The sequence below is a fragment of the Marmota monax genome, unplaced genomic scaffold, assembly GCF_021218885.2.
Source record: "Marmota monax isolate L192 unplaced genomic scaffold, Marmota_monax_Labrador192_F-V1.1 WCK01_AAM20220418_F8-fsc00037, whole genome shotgun sequence".
Taxonomy (NCBI): Eukaryota; Metazoa; Chordata; class Mammalia; order Rodentia; family Sciuridae; genus Marmota; species Marmota monax.
Window position 1 is genome coordinate 1,807,987 of NW_026693245.1, and position 26,621 is coordinate 1,834,607.

Genomic DNA, 26,621 nt, shown 5'->3' on the forward strand with positions numbered 1-26,621 from the left:
GTTCAACCACAACAGGGCAGGTGAGACAATAGGTGTGACTTGGGCAAAACAGGAAAGGTGTGAAAGGGATTTAGGGACCAAACTGAGTAGTCTGTTGCAAGAATGTAGCTCCATGTGGGTCCCAATTGAGACCAAATTGTGTGATGACTGAGATGTGACAATTCAATACAAATGAACAAAATGCAAGTTCTGACAATGCAGGGTAAGAAAATGGGCATATATTGGGTTACCCTACTATGTTAGGCCTAGACAGGGGCACAGCTGAGTGTGAAAGGAATTGTTAATAGTTATACCAGAACACAGGTGTAGCTGGGAACTGTCCAGACAGAACAGGGAAGGGGAGGGCACAGACCACCTTAGTTTATGATCTGTTGCTATCACAGAATACCATGGACTTGGCAACTTACAAGGAAAGAAGTTGATTTAGTTCACACCTCTGGAGGCTTGGGAAGTCCAAGGGCATAGGACAGCATCTGGCCGGGGCCTTCATGTTGCACTGTAACATGGTGGAAGGCAGAATGACAAGCAAGCATATGCAATAGAGAAAGCGGGAGTACAGACTCAAGACTCGCTCTTATAAGAGCCCTCTCTCACAATAACTAATGTACTCTGGTAATCACCAACCCCTCCGCTGTCTGAGATTATCCCTGCAGGAGGGCTCCACCCTCTAGACCCAGTTGCCTCTCTTTAGGCCCTACCTCCAATGCTGGAATATAGGAGATACACCCAAAAAGAATGGAGGAGTTCAACAGAGCTTGGGGTGGGAAGCTTCAGAAGCTCAGTGTGTTGGTTTTAGAGTGCTAGCTATTTGGGGATGAAAAGAACTTTGTGGGAAACACTCCATGTGCTAAGCTTTAAAAAAGGTAAAAAGATAAAATGAGTAACTGGGTTAAGTCTTATCTTAATTATTATGAGAAGAGACTGAGAAAAAGGTTTCCCACTTTCTCTTTTTTTCTGGCTGACTGGCTGATCTAGGCCACTGTCATCAACCTGTTATCTTGTATGTGGGTTTCCATGAATCTAACAGTGGGGCTCCTTTGGGAAACTGAGGCCACTATTCAGTGCCCTGTACCCTTCTACACCTGATTAACTCTTCTTCGTTTGGTGGTGATTGTATCTTTTATATATTAAGTTTGGCATAACATTGCATTTGAAAGGGAAAACAACAACACACTTTGTATTGTTTTAAAAACCACTGATCCAGGGTAAATCTTAGTATGATTCCACCAACTGCAAAGCAAGAGAGAAGGTATCATTGCTCCCATAGTGATTATTAGTCAGATGGCATTATTGAATGGCATTATTGATACCACATATGTATATGCAAAGTTAATCCTTTGATTTTTTTTATCTTAGGGAAAAAGAACATTTTCTTTCACTCAGTTTAAGAAATATGCTGGATTTGATACTAGTGCCACGCCTGCATTCTACTGTTGTGAAGTGCTTGTATAATATATACTCGGATTTTCATAAGAAACAGATTTTGGGTCAGTATCATTAGAAGACTTTGTCAGGCTGTAGGAAGGTGGAGAAGGAAAATTTTTATACTTTTGAGTAAAAATGCTGAAAGTATAAATGTCCTGTGGGCTCTTCTTTCTCCCACCCTGTTGATGCCTTTTGTATTCTCCATCTCTTCAAGGAATTCTGGAAGTGTTTCTGAAACAGTTCCTAAGATTGTATTAGCCAATTAGCTCTTGCTGCTAATTTTCATTTTGTCTAATTTAGACAATTTTGGTACAGAATTAAAGCTCTTGAGCTATGCTGCCAAAGAAATATAATGTAAGTACATATATAATTTTAAAATTTCAAGTATCCATGTTTTTAAAAAAGCAAAAAAGAAAGAGATGCAATTAATTTTCATAATTTAACCAATATATCCAAAATATTATCATTCAACATGTGGTCCATATAAAAATTAATTAATGAGATATTATCTTTCTTCTTTTTCGTACATGGTCTTAAAAATTCAGCATGTACTTTACACTTGAAGCACACCCCAGTTCAGAGTGGCCACATCTTAAGTGCTAGGTGGTTACAGGTGACTAGTGGCCACCATCTTGGGTGGTGTAGCTCGGGAGAGTCTGTGCATTTTGTAGCACTAAATGCTAATAGAAAAAATTTATTGGGAAGTGACAAAAACTCTCCTTGATTAGACTCTAGTCAGGCTCCTCTGAGATTCTTTTCAATGGGGCTATGTGCAAACAAGCTCTCAAAAGCCCAATTTTAGAAAGAATCCTATTGGGTTGGTTTAGCAAAAATCCCTTCTTGTCAATATTTGATCCTTCCTCTGTATCTGACCAAGTTCCTCATCCTGTTAATTCCCCAGATGATGTCTAATCACCCCGGCCTCTTTTCAAGACTTTTTTGTTGGTTTAACTGAATACCTCAGGCTGAGTAATTTATACAGAATAGAGGTTTATTGATCATGGCTCTGGGCCTGGGAAGTTCAAGAGCATGACACTGGCATCTGATGAAGGAACTTCATGCTGCGTCATAACATGGAGGAGGGTATCACATGATCAGCCAGAGACAATGTGCTAGTTCATGTCTCTCTTCTAATAAAGCCACTAATGCCACCATGTGGGCCCTACCCTGATGTCTTTGATCTTAATAACATCCCAAAAGTCTAGTCAACAAATTCAACATATGAATTTGAAAACTTTGGTGGCACACCTTCTAACCTTATCACCGACCCCTTAGTGGTTTTCATACATCAACACTTGAGCCTTCTTGCTCCACAGCTGCCAGCCAGCAGGATTCCTTCTGGACTCCCTCAGCCACCTTACTTCTTGGTTATACATCCCCACATTCCTGGTTATAGAATTCAAACTAGTTTCCCTTGTGCTGAAAAAGCCCTATGGTGTCATGTCTCAGTTGCTTGCTTTTCTGTTCTTCAAAAATTTTTCTTCTCCAAGGACATGGGCATGGCCTAGCAGACTGTGTTAAAGGATGATCTGGGTGTGGATTCTGCAGCCACCACTTCCTGAGTGGGTGAATTTGGGTGAGGTGCTCAACCTGTCCCTGCCTCAGGGACTCCCCAGCTTACAGGGATCTTGCCTGTTGCACACCAAGCACTTTGTGTTGACCAAATGGCAAGCAGTGGAGTGCTGCTGTTTTTGTTATTTTTGGTATTATTGAAGGTTCTCTGTCAATGTCTATTGGTTGAGTGATGGGTTGGTAGGTTACTTCAAATTCTGAGTAGTGGTCAGTTGGTCAAACTTTCTAAAAAGGCCTCTAGGGGAACATTAGTTGAAAATCCCTGATATCAATATATTCAGAGTTAACAAACTCTGCTACCACCCACAGATCCTGAGTAGGCCTTGCATGTTCTGGGCCTGACTCTCCTCAGGGCTGTACCTCAGGGTAGGATGTGAGGTAGCTGCAGAGGCCCTTGTTCTCACAAAGCAAGTCAGTGACTCTTAATCCTGTGTTCACAGCCATCAGGACTGTGGTCCATGGGATCAAAACCTAACAATAGAGACTAGCTCAAGAAGGTGGGAACCTCTCGAAAAGGTCATGCAGTAGCCAGCAAAGCCAGCAGCTGGAGCCAGGTGTGCCACAGGGTGAGAGCAGATGTCTTTCCTTTACACTTGAAGCACACCCCAGTTCAGAGTGGTCTTCCTGTTGGATGTGGGGATTCTGGGGTGTTTATAGCTGAGTCAGGGAGGTTCAATCTATCCTCAAGGCTCTGTCCATTGTCATCCCCCCTCAGAGGCTGCAACCAGGTGAGCTCTGAGTGTACCTGTGCAACATGCTTTGTGTGGCCTGAACCTGGGGCCTGGTTACAGACACCTGTCTTCAAGGGAATCTCCAGGAACTTCATGCAGGCATAGGTTTGGATAAGAGCAGCTCTAGAGGATTCTCAGTCATCTCTGCTCCTCAGTGCTCAGGATTCCCAGGCCTGTCCCTTACAGTCAAGGGGATGTCCTGGAGCTTGGCTTCAATCAGGCTGCCAGCCAGCAGGGCCTCTTCTGGAACTCTTTCAGCAGTCACTGTTTTTATTGGAGATTGAACCCAGGTCCTAGTCAAGCATACTGTATGTACCCTGAAATGCATCCCCCAGTTCCCACCCCTTTTTATTTTGAGTTGCCCAGGCTGGTTTGAACTGGTAGTCCTCCTGCCTAAGCCTCCAAGTCACAGGGATTACAGGCATACGTCACTGCGCCTGGCCAGAATTCTTGAATAGGTTCCCCCTGGGCTTGAATACCTTGAACATCTTCCCTCCTTTAATTTCCCACACTTTATCTCAGATCTGCCCTCTGTGGCCCTGTACAGCAGATTGAATCATTCTTTAGCAGGAGACACTTTAAATATTTGAGTAGAGCTCTTGTGTCACTACTGTCTTTTCTCTAAGTTGTTCTTATGAAAATTATTACCCTTGTGATTTAATTCTCTGTTCTGGATCTTTTCTATAGCAGACATCTTAAAAGCAATCAAACCAAACCAAACCAAAAACTCCACCGACTACTAGGATTGTCATCAGGAATCAATCTTACCATGTGGGGACCAGGCAAGAGGGGCATCCATCCTTTCATTCACACACAGAGGTTGATCTCACCTTGTGACCTGAGTTGGAAGCCTGTGCCCTTTTCTTTCTTTTTTTAAAAAAATACTTTTTTCAGTTGTTGATGAACCTTTATTTATTTTATGTGGTGCTGAGGATTGAACCCAGTGCCTCATATATGCTAGGCAAGTGCTCTACCACTGAGCTACAACCCCAGTTCTCCTTTTTGTTTTAATAGTCATTGCTTATATTTTGGGGGAAATAATTTAGTTAGGATTAATTTGGGGCAGGAGTACAGTAGTCCTCTCTTATCTGTGGGGAATACACTCTGAGACCACAGTGGACTCTTGAAGCTGAGAGTAGTGCTGGACCCTATGTGCTCTACTTTTTCTTTTTTAAATATATGTATGTACCAGTGATAAAGCTTAATTTATTAACTAGGTGGAGTAAGAGATTGATGACAATAACTTACCCTGGATCTTATCGACCTGAACATATAATTCTTTCCCCCACTCTTATTAGATCAAGAACTTTCCCCTTTCCCCTTAAGGGAAGCACTTTGCCACTTCTTTGGCATATCTGGAACGCCGCCATCTCTACTCCCATGCTCTGGGGCCACTATTAAGTGAAATAAGGAATATAGCCCCTGCAGATGCCTCAAGAGTCAATCTGATGACCAGGACAGCTCTTGAGTGAGTAATGGGCAGGTGGTGTACACAGCATGGACATACTGGAGCAAGCTTTGGTTCAGGTCGTGCGTGGGACAGGGCAAGACAGGACAGTGTGAGATAAGACTTATGTTATTTATTTTTTGAATTCTTCATTTAATATTTCTGGCCCATGGTTAAACTCAGGTAACTGAAACCACGGAAAGCAAAACTGTGGCTAAGGCAGGACTACTATAATGGGTCTCAAAATAACAGTGACATGAGTGACCTTTATCTCTCTTTCACCTACAAGCTCAGAGGTAGAATGTGTCTGTGACTGATGACTATCCTCAACATCTGTCATCCCCAGGCTTCTTTTCTCTTGAGCTCTGCCATCTTAGTCTCCATCACACAAGTCACCTCTTCCCCAAAGTAGCTTCTGGGGATCCAGCCATCATGTTTTCATTCTATCTATCAGGAAAATGGAAGAGGTGAAGGGGGTGAATCAGGCATTCTTTAAGGAAGATTCCTGGAGTTGCCACATCCCTTCAGTCAAAATTCAATGTCAAGGCCTTACTTGGCTCAAACAAGGCTGAGAAATCTAGTCTTTATTCTGGAAGACCACACATACAGCTAAAAACTAAGATTTCTGTTAACTGGCAAAATCGGGAAGGGATATGAGGTGATACCCTGTCTGTACAATAGCATAAGCAGTTAGTTGACCCTTCATTGTTCATATTGCTCTTTGACTTGTAAGAGAAGGGGAGGGTCCATCCTAGTGTCTTCATAGAAAGTTCTAGATTGTAGAAAAGATAGAAACAAAACTTCTTAGGCCATATTGTGTGAAGAGGAAAAGGACATCATAAAAAGGAGACATTTAGCTTTGAAATGGCAGTGATTTTTCTTAGACCATGCTCTATGATAAAATTGCAAAGAAAGATTTAAAAATTCCATTTAAAGTACATTACCAAAATCAAATGCACACTGATTTGTTAAGTGTGGACACAAAGAAGTATAAGCCACGGAAGTGTGTGCACATGGGCTTTGGCTAGAGTGTGTGGGCTCTGCTGCATCTTTGCCTGGAGGAGGGAAAGAACACTCAGTCAAGGGACGCTGAACCTGGAGGCTACTGGCTGTCACCAACAGGATGCCTAACTTTGCTGGTCCATAGTCTCAGCTCTGAATATCTGGGTGATAGTTTCAGTGGGCTTCAGGGCTTTTAAAATTCTGAATGTGCACTAGATATCAGGTCAACAATGGTGAGGGAACCCTTAGAACCTTAGTCCCCAGCAGTTTTGGAAGGCCATGTCTATGTGCGCAAGTCATGTGTACAGCCTGGTGGGAACACGCTTAGTCATGCAGCTACACTCCGGTGTTTGTTACCCATGTTGTCCTTCCTTTCCACCTTGTCCTTGTGAATGTCACAGCTATATCTAAAGGAGAATTTGTAGTTAGAGCAAGCAATTTTGAAATGTGTGGAGTACTGAAGGGAAATATAGTGAATGGTTCATGGTACGAATTCACCAGTTACCACACTTATCAATAAATGACAATTCAGGGGACTGGGGCTGTGGCTCAGCGGTAAAGTGCTCATCTAGTACGTGTGAGACCCTGGGTTTGATCCTCAGCACCACATAAAAATAAACAAAATAAACGTATTGTGTCCAACTATGACTAAAAAATAAATATTTAAAAATAAATAAATAAATGACAATTCAGTTTGTGTTATCTAATAGCTAAGTTTCATTTAGATTCAAAAAGTGGTAAACATTAGAGCTTAAGAGAAACACAAGATAAAATTAAGGGGATATGATTAGACAGAGAGATAATACAATTCGTATTTTGTGCTGTTAAGGTTAAATGCAAGTGTTAAGATGTTATCATGGATAATATTTTCAGTATTTCATTTTTTAAAAAATTCTTCAAACCCCTGGGATTTCTAACAACATAGAACATTGCTTTGTTTCTAGGAGGCTCTGCCTGCTCTGCCCCCATCTGCAGAACTGTATGACTGTTTCCTTTCAAGGTCTCTATATCTGGGTTCTACAGCTGAGTTCATGAACCCATAGGACCTAGGCTTTGAAGTGTCTAAAGTATTAGGTCTTGTATGAAATATGGAATCATTTAGACAAATCTCTAATTGTGATGTGCACACCTCACAAAATGGCTAGCATTTTCCAAAATAAAGCAGATAACTATATTATTTGTTGTGATGTTTCGATTCTTTAAATGATCAAGAAAACCACTTTGAGGAATATAACATGTAAAATACAGTTAAGAGAAGTATTGTGCTAGGTTTAGCAATAACATGAAAAAGTGAAAAAGTATATTATTTCCTAATAACTAGGTCTTGCTTTCTGCCTCCCTAATGTTTCCCAGTCAGAGAAAGAGAAATGGTTACTTACAAGGTGTTTGTTGAATCTTTCAGGTTGATTCCTAAAAGCATCTCAGTAATATCTTTACTGGCTTTTTGGAAGCAAGAAGCTTTGAAGTGTTTTTTTTAAATTTTTTTTTTAACTTTAGTCTTTAAAAAAGTCAGCACAGGAGAGTGGTAGTGATTTGAGAGCCCCCATGCTGTGTGGAGGCAAGTTAGACAAACACCCGGACCCACAGCCTGTTTGTGCTCTGTGTCCAGCTGCCCCTGACCACTGGGCAAGCTTTGGGGGAGAAGACACTGTGTCCACACAGCCACATAGGCTATGATCCCTGCTCACCCTAAGTTGAGCAATCTAAATGACCCAAAGAAAGGTTTTCTTGCAAAACAATATCCCCCCAAACCCAATTGCTCAATGGACTTTGCTTTGTCTTTTTTGAGTCAGGGACTGTTTTGCTGAGTGGCCAGGCACTTCAAGCTACCAAGCGTCTGTGCTCTCACAGGTACAGCCCATTTCCCTCTCTGCTCTCCAACTCCCTCCTGTGACTTGAAGGAGGAGATCTGATAGCTCAGGTTGAAGTTGCAACCGCCTGGCAGCTGCTCTACCTTTGGTGGGTGCCCAGTCACACCAGGAAAAAAAAAAAAAAAGAAAGTGCAGGCTGGCCTCGGTGAAGTCATCCTGTAAGGGTGGTGACACCTCCTCACACGACTGTGGGGAAAATGCTGGGTGTCGGCAGAGCTTGCTCCCAGCTGCCTGTCAAGTGCTGGGAGTAAGAGGTGACCTCTTTATTTTTAGAAAGGGGCTGTCATAATAACCCCGCGCTTAGCTCCATTCAAGGCAGGTGGCAGCATTTTGGAAGTTTGTAAACACCAACTTTCGGAGTAAGGGAGGAGTGCTTTTTTCCCCCCCCCGAAAAGGAAAGATCTTCACTCCTGGGGCTTTTCTCCCTGGACCCTCAGAGTTATTCTGGAAAAGACCCTGTTGTTCAGCTTCCCTGCTGTGGCAAGCAGGTGTGACAGCTGGGCCATGCTAAAAAGGGCTGAAATGCCTGAAGATGAGGACTTTGGACCAGGCAAAAGGTAATTACAATTTATACTTTCTTTACCTGGGGTGTTTTGTTTGCTATTTTTGATCTTAAAACTATTATGATTAGTTTAAAAAGGGCTTTAAATGAAAATAGTTTTAAAAAATTAGGAATGCCATTCCTTGATTCCAGGAAACTGAATTTTCTTTGGAATGTACTGGCCTTAATGAGACAAAATTAACTTAATGTCCTCTTAGAAAAAAGTACAAAGAAGGGATGAATGGCCTGAAATTTAAAAATAAATTAAAAAAAAGGTTTTCCAGGATACAAAGTAAAGTCTACTTGAGTTTTTCTATGTTTCATTTTTAAATTGAGATGATAGTTGTTGGAAATCTAAGCTCATGAATAGTTTTTTCAATATTTGCATTTTAAAAACTTGCTGGGCAGTTTTAAAGGTTAAATATTGGGCCAATTTTACAATTTTTATATTTCAAAACAATTTTTTAACCACAAATTTTTATTTTTGGAGGTGTGATAGGTTGGGCCTGTGCATACTACATTAATTTTATCAATTTTTAAAAAATTATTATTAATATCTACTTCTAAGAAGTGGGGAACATAGAGGGGAAAAGATGCAGACATTAATTCCTACTAATCTGAGTCTAACTGTGCCCAAGTGGAAAGTCTCCGTTTTATCTCCATTACTGGTAACAAAACTTGTATAAATCAGGTAGAAATTTTCATTGGAATTCTAGTTGGGGTAATTGACCTTTGGATATAAAGAAGTAGAAAGGAACTTAGAAAGGGATCATTGATAATTTTATTACCAAATAAAGTAAGTGGGAAACTGGTAACCCTCTAAGAACAAGAGTACCAAACTGTATTTTTGAAAGCCATGGTCATGGGGTGGTTTGCGTATAGTAATTATAATCAATTGTAATAGCATCCTTAAAAGTTACCTTTCCTCTTTAGTTTTCTATTTTCTTCCAAATTCTCTCAGCACATGAAAAGAAACATTAGGTTGACATTTAATTCAACAATGAAATAACTTTATAAATAAAATGAGACATTAAATCAAGTACTTGAAGATGACCTTTATAAAAAGTGCCTGGAGAGGTATATGATTAGCCAACTAATTAAGAAAACATTTTCAGAGAAGGTCAAATGTTGGTTTCCAGGTGATGGGTAGTTCCTGGGTCATGGCATGGGTATATCCCCTCCTGCACAGCTTTACATTTCTGAAAGCAACACTTTCTCTTTTCTCGTGGCACCTGGGCATCCCCACCACCTCTCTGTGTACAGTTTTGCACACAGTAGGCTTTTTATACACATATTTGTTGGATGAGATATATTGATAAGCTATTTTACACCTGTAGTACCTATCTGGGGCACCTGATCCCTTTAGGATTGAAGAGGGAGAGATTTGGCAGAAATGTAATAATAGGTTGCTTTAATGAAATGCAACATTAACAATTAAAAAGTAATTAATTGTTGATAGTAAATTATTTTGAACTAACAGTTTTGGGTGTCAACTAAGCAATTTTTTTTTATAAGTAAGTTTTACTGGGTAAAAAGAATAAACATAAAGAGGAAAGTGTATAAATATGTACAGAGACATAAATATGTATTAGACACACATAGAATTATTATCACTAATAATATATTTGAGGGAAAGTGGAAGTTCCCTCTCACTCCTTTGAGGTAGCATACCTCTGTCCCCCTTTTTTTATTTTGATGGGATAACTTCCAGTTCTTAACGGTTGGTAGTTTTTATACTTGGCTTTACCTCATATATTTGTTTTCCTATCTGTTCAGAAAGAAAGGGCATTCTGGATGGGGGAAAGTTTAGAACCAAGTTATAAATTAAATATTTGCAATTGAGAGTGAATATTACTCTTGATAAATTTAAGATTAAATGCCTGGAGGACAAGTCCTTTAGTGCCATGTCTAAAAGAGAAATTGCTATTATAAGTCATGAATCTGCTGACAAAACGCGTTCTCAGTACTTGATTGCAGCAGGTTCTAATTGACTATCACATTAAGGCTTATTCATGTTACTTGGGTCTCGTTTTTGGAATGTGGTGTCCAAGGGTTGCTCTATAACTGCCAGTGAATCTGAGTTTGGTCTTTTTAAAAAAAATCAGTGGAATACGAATGATGGGAAACCTCATTATTGTACTGGGGTGTGCACTTCAGGCATCCCTGGTGCCCACTGCTTGGTTTTCTCCTGGCCTAGCCTATGGCTCCAAGGTGCCATTTTATATTCATCAGATGGACAACAGGGAGGGGGCAGGCAGGGGAGAGACCCTCCTCCGTGTCTTTTGTCTTCTGCAACTAATGAGCATGCTTGGTAAGAACCTGAGGACTGTGCCATTTCCAAGGTCAAGGGAGAGGGCAAGAAAGCCATGCTGAGCAGGCTCAGAAAGGCACAGACCCAAGAGGAAGCACTGGGGCCAAAGAAGAAGAAACAAACAACCCAATGCAGGAACTAGGAAAGCAGAGAAGATCAAGAAATAGGAGGAAAATTATACCCTGGCCTGATGCCTGGCTTGAGAGTGGCTCTATGTCCCACTTCATTTGGCGTTGTACCTTGGAGCAGCAGCAGATGGCTTTCTGAGAGGCCTTGATAGCCTGAGTGAGAGGGCTGTGGGTGGATGGCACATTACCTGTGACATTCCTTATTCCAGATATCAAGAGGGAGGTGGGCCAGCATTAGGACTGAGATCGTAATGTGGCTGTCCTAGAAGCACTTTCATAGCAGATGACTGTGTTCACCCAATGGTCTGTTCACTGGGTATTATCAGACTCTGAATCTAAGCCAGTAGCTGTGTAGGTGATAGGGTCATGGGTTAGGTCCCTGCTGTCATGGAAATGCAGCTGGAGTTGGGGAGACAGGCCACAAAGTAGAAAACTAGTAAATGAAAGTACTTCAGATGGTAAAGATTGAGGAAATGAAATTTAAAATGGTAATGTGGAGAGTACCTGGTATATGTGGGGGCTGGAGCCAGGCAGGTACAAAGCAAAATGGTGGTAGTTCGGGGCTGTGTGATACATTGATATTCAAGTTGTCATATAATAAGGACTTAGGAGTTTGTTTGAAAAGGCTCTATAATTGTAACTTTGTGACGCTAATTTCGGTGCTCTGGAGTGGTAAGGTGGTCAAGTACAGACTCCAAACTTAGGAGTGTGGTTCCAAGAAGTGCTTGGAACCAGAAGGGTTTTGGATTTTGGCTGTTTTAAGTTCTGAAATATTTGCATGTACATAAGGAAATGTTTGGGGATAGGAACCAATCTAAACACAAAATTCATTTTAGAAAGCAAATCTGAGCACAAAATTCATTTATGCTTCATATCCGTTTTATACACATAGGCTGAAATAAGTTTTATAAGATATTTGTAGCATGACTGTGTTTTGATTGTGACTTATCACAAATGAGGTCAAGTGTGCAAGTTTCCACGTGTGACATCCTGTTATTACTTAAAATACTTTGGATTTTGGAGCATTTCAGGTTTCAGATTTTCAATTTAGGAATGCTCAACTTGTTTTTGTTTCTGGATGCATGAAGGGTTTTTGTATTTAGAAAAACCAAAGCAATTGCATTGAATTTTATTCCCTGAAGGTTTCAAAGAAACTTTCAGTATAAACATGTTCTGTAATACAGATGTTTTATTAATTCAGATTGGCTACATTATGGGATTAATTTAAATTGCTGGTGGGGCCTGTCCTTTGATAATATCATTTCTTTACAGTGCAGGGTGAGAGTAGAATTGCCTCACATGGACACATGAGCAGGGAGCCCCAGCTCAAGCTTTGTGCACCTTTGCCTTGGGTTAAGCGGATTCCTGTGAGCACATGTATTCATGTTTTATGTGTCTGAAAAGTCTCTATGCTGCCTTGTTGTGGAAATAGACACAGAGAAAACAGATAAACAAAGGCCACATAGCCATTGAGTGAAGGAGTTAGGATTTGAAGGATTTGCCTTAGACACATGTATAATCATTGTGTGGTGAAGATGCACTAGGGTGGGTTAACATTCAGAAGCAAGGCTGGTGTGGGCTCAGAAAGGTCAGGTATGGTTAGTACACAGGAAGAAAAGGGACTGGCTGGAGATAAGTGGGAGGGGTACATACAAGCCTCTCATTTGAGCCCTGTTGGAGTGGGGTGCTGGTAAAGCTTCAACAGCCAGCTCTATGGAGGAGGGAAGTCCTGATCTGTATGTACCACTAGCTGATTCTTGTGCTGTAACTCCTTGCACTGTGGTCAATTTCAAGCTACCTATACGAGATCACTGAAAGTATAATTGGAAAGAGAATTGCAGTATTGGCTCTCATGAGCCTGTGGAGGTCAGCCATTGTATACAAGTGATTGTAGGCCAAGATAAGAGAGCTAGCATTCAGTTCTAAAATGCTGTGTCTTCTTTATCTATGTGTCTCTAAGCCATCTGTTAGTCAGCTTCCCATAGATATGACAGAATACCTGAAAAAATCAATCTAGAGGAGAAAAGATTCATTTTGGCTTCATAGGTTTTAGTCCATATCTGGCTGATTCCATTGCTTCTTGGCCTGTGATGAGGCAGGACATCGTGGTGGAATGGTACGGTGGAACAAAGGTGATCACATCATGGCAGTTAGGAAGCATCAGGTGGAGTGGGTGGCAGAGACTGAGGTGGAGAGAGGAGGAGAGGAAGGGGCCAGGGAAAAGATATCGTCCAAAGGGGAAGGGGAGTGTTCTAAGGACCTATTCCATTTAACTAGGTCACACTTCTTTCAGTATCCACCTCTTCCTAGTAGTCCCCTTAGCTATGAGTCCATCAATGGATTACTCCATAATACTATCATAAGCATTCAATAAAGGTTTGTTGAAGGAATTAATGATTATTTTTCTTCCCCTTTCTCACATAGTCATGGGAAATGTCTATCAGGAATGGAAATTGTTTATCGCTTTTGAAATCCTACTTCGAGCCAGCTGGGTTAATATTTGAAACTGATTAAGAACATGTAGAACAATGCGATCTGTCCTTGTTGCAAAGAGAGTTTGTTTTGCGTGAGCTATTTCACTCACGGTTAACATGCACATTGCTTCCTAAACCTCTGCAGCTCCCAGGAAGTTCTGGGTGCACACACCCTTGGTAGAACCAATCTCTGACCTATAAGCACAGGGCACCTGATTCTTCCTAAGACTGTGATGCAGGTGTCTTTAGCTGGGGTGCTGCAGCTCTTGAGTGGTGGGCTGTGGGCAGGTGTACTCTGGTGACCGATAGAACAAAACATAAATATGTGGGCATCCCCTCACCCCCTGCTTCTTGGCCTTTTATGGAAAATTGGTGCCTGAATCCATTTGGTTGTTTTGCTACTTCTCAATACTGTGCTGATCTGGGTCCTGCAGAAGGCACAGGGGTGTGAAGGTTTGGCCAAGGGGTGATCTCATATACTCTCATTCATATTTAAAAACAACATCCCAAACAATTTTCCCACTATAGGGTATTATAGCTGCTCATTTGGGGAAGTAAATGTATCAGGAAGAAAGAAAAAAGAATAAAATAGAAAAGATTAACTATAGTCTATTACCCTAAAAAAAAAAGAAAGAAAGAAAAAAGAAAAAAACATATTGTCTTCTAGTTCTTCTTGGTTGTGTTTTCTTGGCAGTTGTAAGTAAATGGTCCATGTATTTTTTATGCTGTTTTTTTTTTCTCTAATCAGCATTTTCTTATAGCATTTAAACATTTCAAAAGCATTTTTAAAAATTCCTGCCAAAATATTTTATCCTTTGGATTTGCCCACATTTATTGGTCATTGTTACTAAAAATAATTTGCCACTTATAAATGTGAGTAGGGTACATTATTGTATTTTCTTCATTTGAGGGAAACAAGAGGTAGAAAGTGGGAAGTAAACACTGCCAGCAGCAGCAGCAACTGCTGCTGCTGCTGCTCCTCCTCCTCTTCCTCCTCCTCCTCCTCCTCTTCCTCCTCCTCCTCCTCCTCTTCCTCCTCCTCCTCCTCCTCCTCCTCCTCTTCCTTCTCCTCCTCCTCTTCCTTCTCCTTCTCCTTCTCCTTCTCCTTCTTCTTCTGCCAGGAATTGAAGTCAGGGGCACTCAAACACTGAGCCACACCCCCAGACCTATTTTGCATTTTTAAAATTTAGAAACAGGGTTTCACTGAGTTGCTTAGCACCTCGCCCTTGCTGAGGCTGGCTTTGTACTTGTGATCCTCCTGTCTCAGCTTCCTGAGTTGTTGGGATTACAGGTAGTGTGCACCACTACCCCGGCCACTGCCAGCTTCTTAAGGACTGGGTTCCACAACCAATACAGCATAGTTCCCACCATGTTCTGTTGACCAAGTGGCCCAAGAGCCCCTATTGGAGGGGAGGGGACATAGAGCCCACCTTTTCTTGGGAAGACTGTCAAAGATTTGGGGGGCTAAGAAATGCTTAATTAATATTTGTTGTTATAAAATATTTGCCAGTTATCCAAAAAGATACCCATAGCAAAGCTTGCACTGGCTTTCTCTGCTGAGAAGAATTGATGGCCCTTGACCTTTCTCCCTATCACAGTAATGCTCCAGTTATCTAGTTGCTTGATGAACAAGCTCATTTACATAGGATAACTCTGTGGTTCATTGAAATAACATCTTTAAGCATAAATACTTAACAATTTTAACCGTTCTCCATGGTGACCATTGTTATGGGCTCTGGAACAAAACAAAGCTGTTTTCAGTTCTGGCTGAAAATCCCAGCCTCATCATGTATTAGCTGGGTGGCTAATATATGGGCAAGTTATTTAACCTCTCCAAATTTCATTTTGTTACAGTAAAATGGGGATTCCTATTTAGAGGTTTGTTTTGTAGTTTAAATATGGTAAGTCACATTAAATATTTAGTTTAGTGAATGGCTCATTCTTTTTTTAAGATTTTTTTTTTAGTCATAGATGGACACAATACCTTTTATTGATTTATTTTTATATGGTGCTGAGGATTGAACCCAGTGCCTCATGTGTGCTCGGAAAGTGCTCTACCACGTGCTCTACCACTGAGGTACAGCCCCAGCCCACGAATGGCTCATTCGTAAGCACTCAAAAGTAGTAAGTAATGATATATCAGTGATCCATCTCCTTTAGCAGTACAGAATAAGTTACTTTTGAGTGAAAAACACCTCAACCCTTTGTGGTCTAATCCTTGTGCATATCAACAGACGCAGCACACAGGGAGGATCCTAAGCATGTCACAGGAAATCAGGGAGCTGAAACTCCAAAGCTTGGTTCTTGTGTTCCGATGAAAGAAAATTTAGACACCAAAAGCCATGCAAGAAAACTTTAGTATAAATGAAAGTAAAGAGAAGGTGAGGTGAAAGTAAAGTAAAAGCAAAGTGAGGCTCAAGCAGAGAGCACTCTGAGAGAGAGAGTGGACCGTCTCAGAGCAGAGAAAAACAAAGGAGACAAGGCTGTCTCCAGATTTATTACTGTTTGAAGAACTGGGGACCATCTTCTGTATTCTTTGCCAATCAGGTGTTCAACTCCTCCTTCGCATTAGATGGTGGAGTTTTTACCTTAGTTGGTCCTCTCTGAAACTGTCATGGTGGCCATCCTATTTAGTGGAGGGCTTCTTCTACAAGTCAATCCCATGTTAATGTGGACCCTGGGGTCAATAGCTGGTCAGAAATTACCTTAGTGCACCCGCACTACTAAAGGAATCTTCCTTCTGAGACAGATGGAGACACTTATAACTATAGTTCCTAGCTTCATACCAACCTCAGTGGACCCTGTCAAGAGTTAGTCCCATTAATCCTTTTCTCTTGATGTGTTTTCCAAATAGCTCCCTTGCTTTTGTTTATTTTCTGCATATTAACTACCACCACTTGATTTCTCATCCACTCTTAAGATAGTTTAAAGAAGGATCCTAAAGTAATTTAAAGAACATTTTGTGAATTTGCAATGCATTTCACTACTCATTGTTAGGTACTACCTAACAAGCACTGCATCTACCCCTTCTAGATGGTGGTCTTGCCCGGGGATAGAGGCAGAGTTACCTGAAACTCTCACCCACTGAACAGCTCTGAGGAGCGTTGCTGGTTGGTCTAGTCTAGATGGTCTGTCTGCTCTTTGTGTTTGGAGTAGTGCATGTTTGGTTGTTTTGACCCTCCCTAGGATGACTTAAGCTGCATGAGCATTGGTGTTATGCTAGACTGTGTTGAGTGAATGAAGTTCAGTTCCTTGGCATCTAGAGGGACACCTGGGGGATACCAAGTCCCTCATATAAACTGGTGCGGTATTTGTATCAACTTCTGTGCACCCTCCCATCTACTGTCAATCGTCTAGTTCACTTAGAATACCTAATGCAATGTAAACATTATGGAAATAGTGTTGTGTGCTATATTGTTTAGGGAACAATGCCAAGGAAAAATTCTGTTCATGTTCAGTTACAGTTGTAACAGAATATTTTCAATCCAAAGGTGGTTGGATCTTTGAATGCAGAGCCCACAGATATAGAGGGCTGCCTGCACTGACCCCTCTGTGGGGAAGCAAGGATGCCCACCCAGTGCTTCTCACAAGAAGATGAAGGTTCACAGGAGAAAATTCAGGCTCAGAACATGCAAGCATCTCTCCACAGTTGGTTGGCTTGGTTTCATCTCAGGGACACTGTAAATCTTCTGAATGATTGTATTTCCATCTCTGATTGAGCCCTATGGAAGTTTGGTGCTAAACATACAATTTCCCTCTAGCAAGTGAGCAAAACTTTCTGGAACATGCCTCTGGATGCTCTTCTTCCACATGGCTTTAAGATTGTCTTTGCCCTCTGACCACTAATCAGGCTCTGGCCCCAAGCAATTTACCCTGATTCATTTGCTAGCTGACAGGTGCCATTTCACATGTTGCACAAATGCATTCTGTGGCCAGGAGAGTAGACTGGGATATACACAAGTTAAATGGGGGATGGGGGTGGGAAATAAGTGTCCCATTCACCTAGTTTTTAAACTTCAGACGAGGGGACCAAAACAAATTCAGTTCTAGAGGTCTGCGAAGGGTTGGAGGTATGGGGAAAGAAGTATAATATCTCAGTTCATGTTTGAAAAAGTTGGGCCTCAGCATCATCAGCAGTAGGGCATGGAAGGCTGCTTTGAAAATTGGTATTTTCTTCAGCAATCAGACTTCTCTTTCAACTCAAATCCGGTGATTTTGGTTCATTTATATGGCTGTTGGCCCCACCGCAGCTTACATTCTTACTATATAATGAAAGCCAGACAAGATCTTCAGGCAGAAATGAGTTATAAAACTCTGCTTATGTGTTTTTCCCCCGCTTTTCAGTTGTTCTTCTAAAAAATACCAGCTAACTCTGAATGAGAAATTAAAAATGGCCTCACCTTGTCAGGAATATTGTGTTCTTGTGTCTTGGGTCTAAGTCACTGATGCAGTGACTTCTGTGAGATGAAATCAGGCAGCACAGTCTGCGCCACAGGCCCCATCTGCGTTTTTTTCTAATTTCTCTCACATACTCTTGCTCACCCTCAGGACCTCTCATCATCCTCTCTCTAGTCTCTCTCTGCTCCCCTCACACCCTCACACTTCGGAGCTGCCTCTCAAACCCATAGACCCTGCCATCTTGGAGTCCCAGATTGGCAAAGGCAAGGGGTGAAACCTGGATGTAGCAATGCACCACAACATACCCAGGTCAGAGTGTCCTGATGAGAAATTGGGAAACCTTGGGTAGGGAATGTCCCAGCTATCCCAGGAGACACAAGGTATTGGGTGCCTGAGAGGACAGTTGTGTTGCCCTGCTTCATGTGGACCAGACAACCCTGTCATCAGGGACACAGATGGAGTGATAATCCTAAGAGAGGCTCCTCAGGTCTTCCAGGCTGGGCCAGCCCACACCCTCTTTCCTGCTACAGTGTCCTTTTTGCAGAGTTGGCCTGCCTTAGGAGTAATTGTCACCCACTGGGTAAATACCATCGAGTGCTATTCAGATTTGGCTCTGTGGCCTAATAGTATCTAGGGGAGACATCACCAGACTGCAGAGTCTTTGCCTTAAAAGGGAGGACTGCAATTGTGAGCACCTGTTATGGAACGAGGTGATGGAAAGGCCAGAATGTTCACTCTGCCTGGCAGCAGTGTTCTGTGGAAGGTTCCTGCAATGCAAGTGTTTCATGGGTGGAGACTGGTGCTCCTGGAGCTGGGCAGACACCCACACACGATGGTTGTTAATGAGTGTCATGTAGTAATTACCATCATGGTGGGGCCTCCTACCAGCCATGTAAACAAAACAGGAGCAGCTGCACACCAAGTCACCCTGACTCAGGAAGTGACATTTCATGCTGGTGTTTTATGTAAACTATAAGCAAGTGCTTTATTTTGAAAAGAAAATAAACCTACCTATCAGTGGAGGATCTCAAAATTATGCCTATAGAATTATAAACTCCATTTTTAGATAAGGCGAGGGAATTACAAATGTACTTAAATTTCTTAGAGTCTACTAATTTCTATCACTTTGAGGATTCTATGTAAGAATCAAATTATGTGCCACATGTACCTTGTGTCTGGAGTAGCTTGTAACATTAGTGGCAGATAACTTTCCCTTCACAATTGGAATAAATAGAACACAAATTCTAAAAATCCATAGTTTTTGCATTCTGAGATACTATGAAAACTTGCTCTCTATAAAATAAACAGATACATGGAGAAGTTGTAAACCTAGAATTAATTGCCTTGCTTGCTGAAACAAGAAGAGAATTGCTCAGTAAATCTAAGACACAAAAAACACTGACACTGATGATATAGGAAATAACTAATAATGTCTTCTTGGGGCTCAGCAGAAGGGGAGAGGAAGGCTCTTATGTCCCATAAGAGTCCAGGGTTTGATGGCACATGGCTTCGTTCTCTGTTGTGAACTCCTATAACCTGGAAATGGTTCCAGGAGCTCTGATAAGGATCACGAGGCCTTGTTAGGAAGTTTCTGGAAAGAATGCTGTGATGCATTATTGTATGTCCTCTGCCATGTGTGGGGAAGATAGAGTGGTCCCACTCATATCTGTTCCAGAGCAAGGATGGACTTTGAATGACTCTGCAAGTGTCCAGTGATTTTGATGGCACCTTGACTTATAAACCCCCAATTAGCTGCCAGCATTCTGACACTTAAGACCTTGGCAGCTTGTTCAGGAAAATCTGAAGGTTAAGTGCCTCCTCATTAAAACTAGGATAAACTTCTACCGCAAAGGCTATTCTTAAGATTACAGAAAAACTTTTGCTATTGTAATACTTTGTAAGCCAAATCTGCAGAGTGGCTTTGCCAATGATATAGAGAGATCCCTGTGCATATGTTTCACTCTTGTTAGCTGAAGGATGAAGAAGAACATTGTTTCATCTAGAAGAGAACAGGCTTGGGAAGGTAGTGGCTTGGAGCTGCAGAGTGTGTTCTAATCCTGGTGCTGCCCCTTGGCTGTGTCTGCTGGTCATCAGAGGCATTTTTTCCACCTTGTCAGGTTGTTGTGGGGACTAGAGATAGTGTAATTAAAGCTCCTAATGTAGTTGCTGGCATCTGGTACATGCTGTCATAGAGCAGCATCTCTGCTAATGGTGACTAGATAGCTTGCTGGGTTCACCAGTGGCCTTGGTCACCTTGTATAGCCACATGTCTGAAGCCAGTGATACCATGAATGAGTAGGCTACTGAAGCTTGGAGGCCCGATCCACCCTGCAGCCTGTTTTGGTAAATCAGCCATGCTCTTTCATGTTTATATTGTTCATGGCTCTCTTCTTGCCACAATAGCATAGTTGAGACAGACCAGCCATATGGCCAACGAAGCTGGAAAGTTTTACTCTATAGCCCTTTCAGAAAATGTTTGCCTACCCCTACTCTAGAACATAATTGTTCCCACCATTGGAGCTGTGTACTTAGTTGTAGTTATTCTCACATCTCTCTGTGTTCTTTGTTGTTTTTGTGATTGTAATCACATAACTTAACTATAAGTTATGTAAATTGATGAAATAAGAGTTCCAAAGAGGATTTTTGTGGCAGATTCTTCTAGTTGCTCCCAAATACCCAGCCTCCCTTTCTTCTTTGGGGAATAGAATCCCAAGTTTTATCTGATCACCAGCAATTGAACTGTTTCCTAGACTCTCTTGCAACTAGACTCGGCCAGTCATTATGTTCCAGCCAGTGGGAAGTGGGTGGACCTTATAGGCTGTGACTTTAAAGAGAAAGAAGAATGCCCTCTGCTTCCCTTTTCCTGTTGGTGGCAAGGTGGATAAGGATATCAATAGCTGCAGTAACTCTCTTGGACAATGGGGTGGCTAATTTGAGAGTATCTGAGCAACAAGATGGAAAGGGCCTGGGTCTGCAGCATTATGGAGTGCCATATCAATCCTGGACCTCTAGGCTTTGCTGTCACAGGAGGGAGAAACAAACTGTTCTCTTGTATAAATGACCATTGCTTTGACATTTGATATAGTAGGTGAGCTTGTATCTTCATATATACAATTTTTATGTCTGTGAAAATTAAGTCAAAGCCAGCAGAGGGAGTCAGTAGAGGGATATTGCCAATATTGTATTTTTACAAAAAGTATGGAAAGGCAACTTAAAAGGGTGGGATATAAAAGTTTAGGAAGATTCCATATTTGATTGTGATTAAGTTCTTGCTCTTCTTTAAATAAACAAAACTAGAAATCATGCACAATATATTGCAGTGTGTTTTGTTCAAGAATATCAAACTGTTCCAAGTCCTAAATCAACTGGGAGTTTGATAAGTCCCTTACCACTTATACATAAGTTAATATTGATTGTACTGAATTGAATGTTCCAGAGGTAGTATTTAGTTTGTTAATCCTGAGTCATCATTTAAGTTATACCATGAATTTAAAAACATTCATACCAATTTCTTGTTAGTATGTTTTGGGATTAATACATAATTTATATCATCTTGGATAAGGGAAGAGGGGGATGTTATCTGATACTGAAAAAGCAGATCACAGATGACCGTTACTTGCATATATATATATATATATATATATATATATATATATATATGATACATAGTCCTTTTAAATCCCTTAATAAAGTCTGAGAAAGGAAGATATAATTGCTTGTGGGCCTAATGTTTAGCATCACTCAACTGTTTTTGGTACCTTTGCCGTTACTTTCTAACCCTCTCCCTGGGATCTCCAGCTCCATGTTTCCAATGAAATCTGAGGTCTTTGTCATGATCAAACACAGAATTTCTAGATCTCCATTTTACTGACTTTGCTAAACAAAGATAATGTGTTGATGAAGAAGGGAGCATGGAGGCCGCCCTCATGGATCAGCAGGCTGAGTGTGGCACACTGGCAGGGCAGTCTTGAGGGCCAAGAATCAGCCTGAGGCATTATTAGTCCATTGTGAATGAGAGCTGAAACTCTTTATGGCTTTAAATTTCCCCATTACAGGATCACAAACATGTGCATACTGTGGGTTGGACATTTCACATTTTAATATTCTCAGCATCAGCAAATGAAAGTAGACTTAGCCTTTTCAGCTGAGTAGGAGGCCTGTTGGCTGGAAACCACTTTGGGCCTGAGCTTTGACACTCTGACAATACTTGAAGGGTCATCTTTATGTGAGAAAGTAAATGTCTACTTCGTAAAGTAGAGGACTTAAAATATTCAGTTTTGCTGGATTCAGATTTTCAAGTAAATGTGAGTGGGTAGCTCCTTCTAGAATATAACATCCTCCTACAAAAGGTGTTCTTGGTGGTACTCAACACAGGGCTCACCAATATTTCATAGGGCACAACAATCCAAAAAGTGTTAGCAATCCAGTCTCATCCAGCAGATACAGCCAGATTTCTCCTGTGGACTGGCCAGACCTCTGGCCTCCCAGTCGTGTTGGTGGAAGTCATGCTTCTGATTTGCATGTCACTGACTCTCTGCATTCTTCAACATAAATTGTTTAAAAGATGAAATTTAATTGTTCTTATGATTCTAATGAGTTTATTCGTAACAAATTTCAGAGATGATTCATTCCTGCCCTGCCCATTTATTGAATAAAACATTTATAAAAAATTTAATGTAAAAGTTACATGTAAAAGTTACCAGACTCATGTTGATGGTGAGAGAAGCCATGGCAGATATCTATCTTCAAAAACAACTACCTTTTACAAACCCAGCATTTTATTTTATTTTATTTTGGTACTAGGTATTGAACCTAGAGAAAGCTCAACCACTGAACCTAATTTTCAGCCCTTTTTATTTTTCCTTTTGAGATAGGGATTTGCTAAGTTGCTGAGGCTGACTTTAAATTCACAATCCTCCTGCCTCAGCCTCCTTAGTCACTGGGATTACAAGCATATGCCACCATGCCGGGCTAAAATTCAACATTTTGATGAGCTATTTTTTTAATTGAAAATGCATGAACAAGGGAGAAAAATCAGGAAAATGTACCATAGATTTCCTTCTGATCAAAATATAACTCAAAGGATAACATATTTTTCAAGGTAGTCATCAGGGGATATATTGACATCTCTGTCTTTCATGACATGTTATTTAGAAGAGCCATTGTTCATTAATAACAGGGGTTTTCTTTAGACCAGCTGGCCAAATTGGTTTCATTTTCACTTCCCTGAATACTCATTATAGCTGTCATCTAGAGTAAGGAGTGCCTTTATAACTGTCACCTAGAGTTAGGTGCATCCCAGTCGGTTAGGATAAAATATTTATACCACCTAATTAATCTACTTGCCTGGGTGAAGATAATCCTGGGATGCCTAGGCTCAGTGAAGTGCTACTCTACAGAAGTTCCATTCTTGTGATTCTGAATGCTTCTATACAGGCAAAATAAATGAGGTTGATTAAAGAGCTATCTTACCCTACCACAGGATCTTATCCCATCCATTTCATGTTACTGAAATGTGGGGTACAAACAGAATTCTTATTAATCAGTCCATGTAACAAACAGAAGACATTTACAATCATGTCACTGCCTGGAAAATCCAGTAAGCAGGCCCCTCCGCAAGAGAGCAGGAAAGATCAAACACCATTGTACCTGAGGAACTGGTAGGTGGGAATATGCACATCACCTTCCTGTGACATCTGATTTGGGCAAATTTCTTCCTCAAAATGGCCTTGGCTGGAAGATAATCAACAATAAACTGCTTTGGCAGTCATAAAGCACAAGTAACAGCCATTAGATTCTACTGAACACCATGGACAGAATCTTGAGCCAGCTGAGAACTCTGGCAGCAGAAGTGGATATGTGGGACAGGCAGAAATAAAGGGGGACCATGTGGATGGGCAGGTGGCTCTCACTGGTCTTGTGAGTATTAGCCTGTACTATCCCAGTCTTATGTATTTTCACTGCATTCCACTTAATAAGGGGATGCTAATTTTTAAAAATGAGTTTTCCTGAGCAAATAAAAAATGTGAATGGAAATGAAATGTTTATAGAAACTCCTTAAATCATATACAGAGTATACAATGACTCTTATCCTGGTAAGTAGAAATACTTGAAGGCCTAATCCTTTTCTTTCAAATTCTGGTTTCCATTCATGTGTGTAACAAAGTAGAGGAAGTATATTCCTGTAAACAATGCTCTCTAAATCAGGCAAGCTGTATTAAGTTTTATAATTTTATTTTTCTAAAGATCCTATCATTAAGGGAAATAATTTCTTTTGGAATTTACCCTCACTCCATAATGTCAGCCACTGCTCATCCACTCCAGGAAGTCTCCTCCATGGTAAGACATTTCATATTTCTCTCCTAGGCATCCCTTGCCTCTCAAAGCCTATTTCCAGACTCTTGAAGTGCTTTGAAACACAACCTTATACCGTCCTCTTTCTTGTTTGTCCCCTCTGCACCCCTTAGATGACGCCCCACCTTCCTTGCATGGTGTTGAGAATTGCATTAGGCTAGTTTGCCATTAATCCATGCACTATCCACACAGTAGCCTATTGTCATTCTGCTTGGGAAGGATGGTGATGGCACATTTAGCAAGCACTGAGACATCACAATGAGACTTATTTTTTCTGTGACTGATGAGGATGTGATCCTCTTGTTGAGGGCATATTCCTTTAAAAGCCACTAATTGTGTCATGTTAAGAGAAACGAGAGATGTACTTTTTTTTTTTTAATTTTTTATTGTGGGTTGTTCAAAACATTACAAATTTCTTGACATATCATATTCCACACTTTGATTCAAGTGGGTTATGAACTCCCACCTTCACCCCATACACAGATTGCAGATTCACATCAGTTACACATCCATTGATTTACAAATTGCCATACTAGTGTCTGTTGTGCTCCGCTGCCTTTCCCATCCTCCACCCTCCCCCCTCCCCACCTCTCCCCTCCCCTCCCCTCCTCTCTCTCTACCCCCTCCACTGTATAACCCTGAGGGTCTCCTTCCATTACCGTGCAATTTCCCTTCTCTCTCCCTTTCCCTCCCACCTCTCATCCCTGTTAAATGTTAATCTTCTTCTCCTGCTCTTCGTCCCTACTCTGTTCTTAGTTACTTTCCTTATATCAAAGAAGACATTTGGCATTTGTTTTTTAGGGATTGGCTAGCTTCACTTAGCATAATCTGCTCTAATGCCATCCATTTCCCTGTAAATTCTATGATTTTGTCATTTTTTAATGCAGAGTAATACTCCATTGTGTATAAATGCCACATTTTTTTTATCCATTCATCTATTGAAGGGCATCTAGGTTGGTTCCACAGTCTTGCTATTGTGAACTGTGCTGCTATGAACATCGATGTAGCAGTGTCCCTGTAGCATGCTCTTTTTAGGTCTTTAGGGAATAGACCAAGAAGGGGAATAGCTGGGTCAAATGGTGGCTCCATTCCCAGCTTTCCAAGAAATCTCCATACTGCTTTCCAAATTGGCTGCACCAATCTGCAGTCCCACCAGCAATGTACAAGTGTACCCTTTTCCCCACATCCTCGCCAGCACTTGTTGTTTGACTTCATAATGGCTGCCAATCTTACTGGAGTGAGATGGTATCTTAGGGTGGTTTTGATTTGCATTTCTCTGACAGCTAGAGATGTTGAGCATTTTTTCATGTACTTGTTGATTGACTGTATGTCCTCCTCTGAGAAGTGTCTGTTCAGGTCCTTGGCCCATTTGTTGATTGGGTTGTTTGTTCTCTTATTGTCTAATTTTTTGAGTTCTTTGTATACTCTGGATATTAGGGCTCTATCTGAAGTGTGAGGAGTAAAGATTTGTTCCCAGGGTGTAGGCTCCCTATTTACCTCTCTTATTGTTTCTTTTGCTGAGAAAAAACTTTTTAGTTTGAGTAAGTCCCATTTGTTGATTCTAGTTATTAACTTTTGTGCTATGGGTGTCCTATTCAGGAATTTGGAGCCCGACCCCACCGACTGTAGATTGTAGCCAACTTTTTCTTCTATCAGACGGCGCGTCTCTGATTTGATATCAAGCTCCTTGATCCATTTTGAATTCACTTTTGTGCATGGCGAGAGAAAGGGATTCAGTTTCATTTTGTTGCATATGGATTTCCAGTTTTCCCAGCACCATTTGTTGAAGATGCTATCCTTCCTCCATTGCATGCTTTTAGCCCCTTTATCAAATATAAGATAGTTGTAGTTTTGTGGATTGGTTTCTGTGTCCTCTATTCTGTACCATTGGTCCACCCGCCTGTTTTGGTACCAGTACCATGCTGTTTTTGTTACTATTGCTCTGTAGTATAGTTTGAAGTCTGGTATTGCTATACCGCCTGATTCACACTTCTTGCTTAGCATTGTTTTTGCTATTCTGGGTCTTTTATTTTTCCATATGAATTTCATGATTGCTTTCTCTATTTCTACAAGAAATGCCATTGGGATTTTGATTGGCATTGCATTAAACCTATAGAGAACTTTTGGTAATATCGCCATTTTGATGATGTTAGTTCTGCCTATCCATGAACAGGGTATATTTTTCCATCTTCTAAGATCTTCTTCTATTTCTCTCTTTAGGGTTCTGTAGTTTTCATTGTATAAGTCTTTCACCTCTTTTGTTAGGTTGATTCCCAAGTATTTTATTTTTTTTGAAGATATTGTGAATGGAGTGGTTGTCCTCATTTCCATTTCAGAGGATTTGTCGCTGATATACAGGAATGCCTT

At 41.0% G+C, this 26,621-nt stretch overlaps 1 protein-coding gene across 2 annotated transcripts in view; it reads left to right on the plus strand.

The window, feature by feature from the left end:
- Nucleotides 1–26,621, plus strand: part of Retreg1 (reticulophagy regulator 1) — a 140,887-nt gene that overhangs the window by 88,806 nt on the left and 25,460 nt on the right. The window contains exon 1 of one of the 2 annotated variants that reach the window (XM_046456396.2): nucleotides 7,981–8,605. The exons of the other annotated variant lie outside the window; for it this stretch is intronic. Coding sequence (XP_046312352.1) covers nucleotides 8,553–8,605 — 53 coding nt within the window. The 5' untranslated portion in view covers nucleotides 7,981–8,552. Of the gene's footprint in view, nucleotides 1–7,980; nucleotides 8,606–26,621 lie in introns of those variants that run through there. 2 annotated transcript variants of the gene reach the window in all.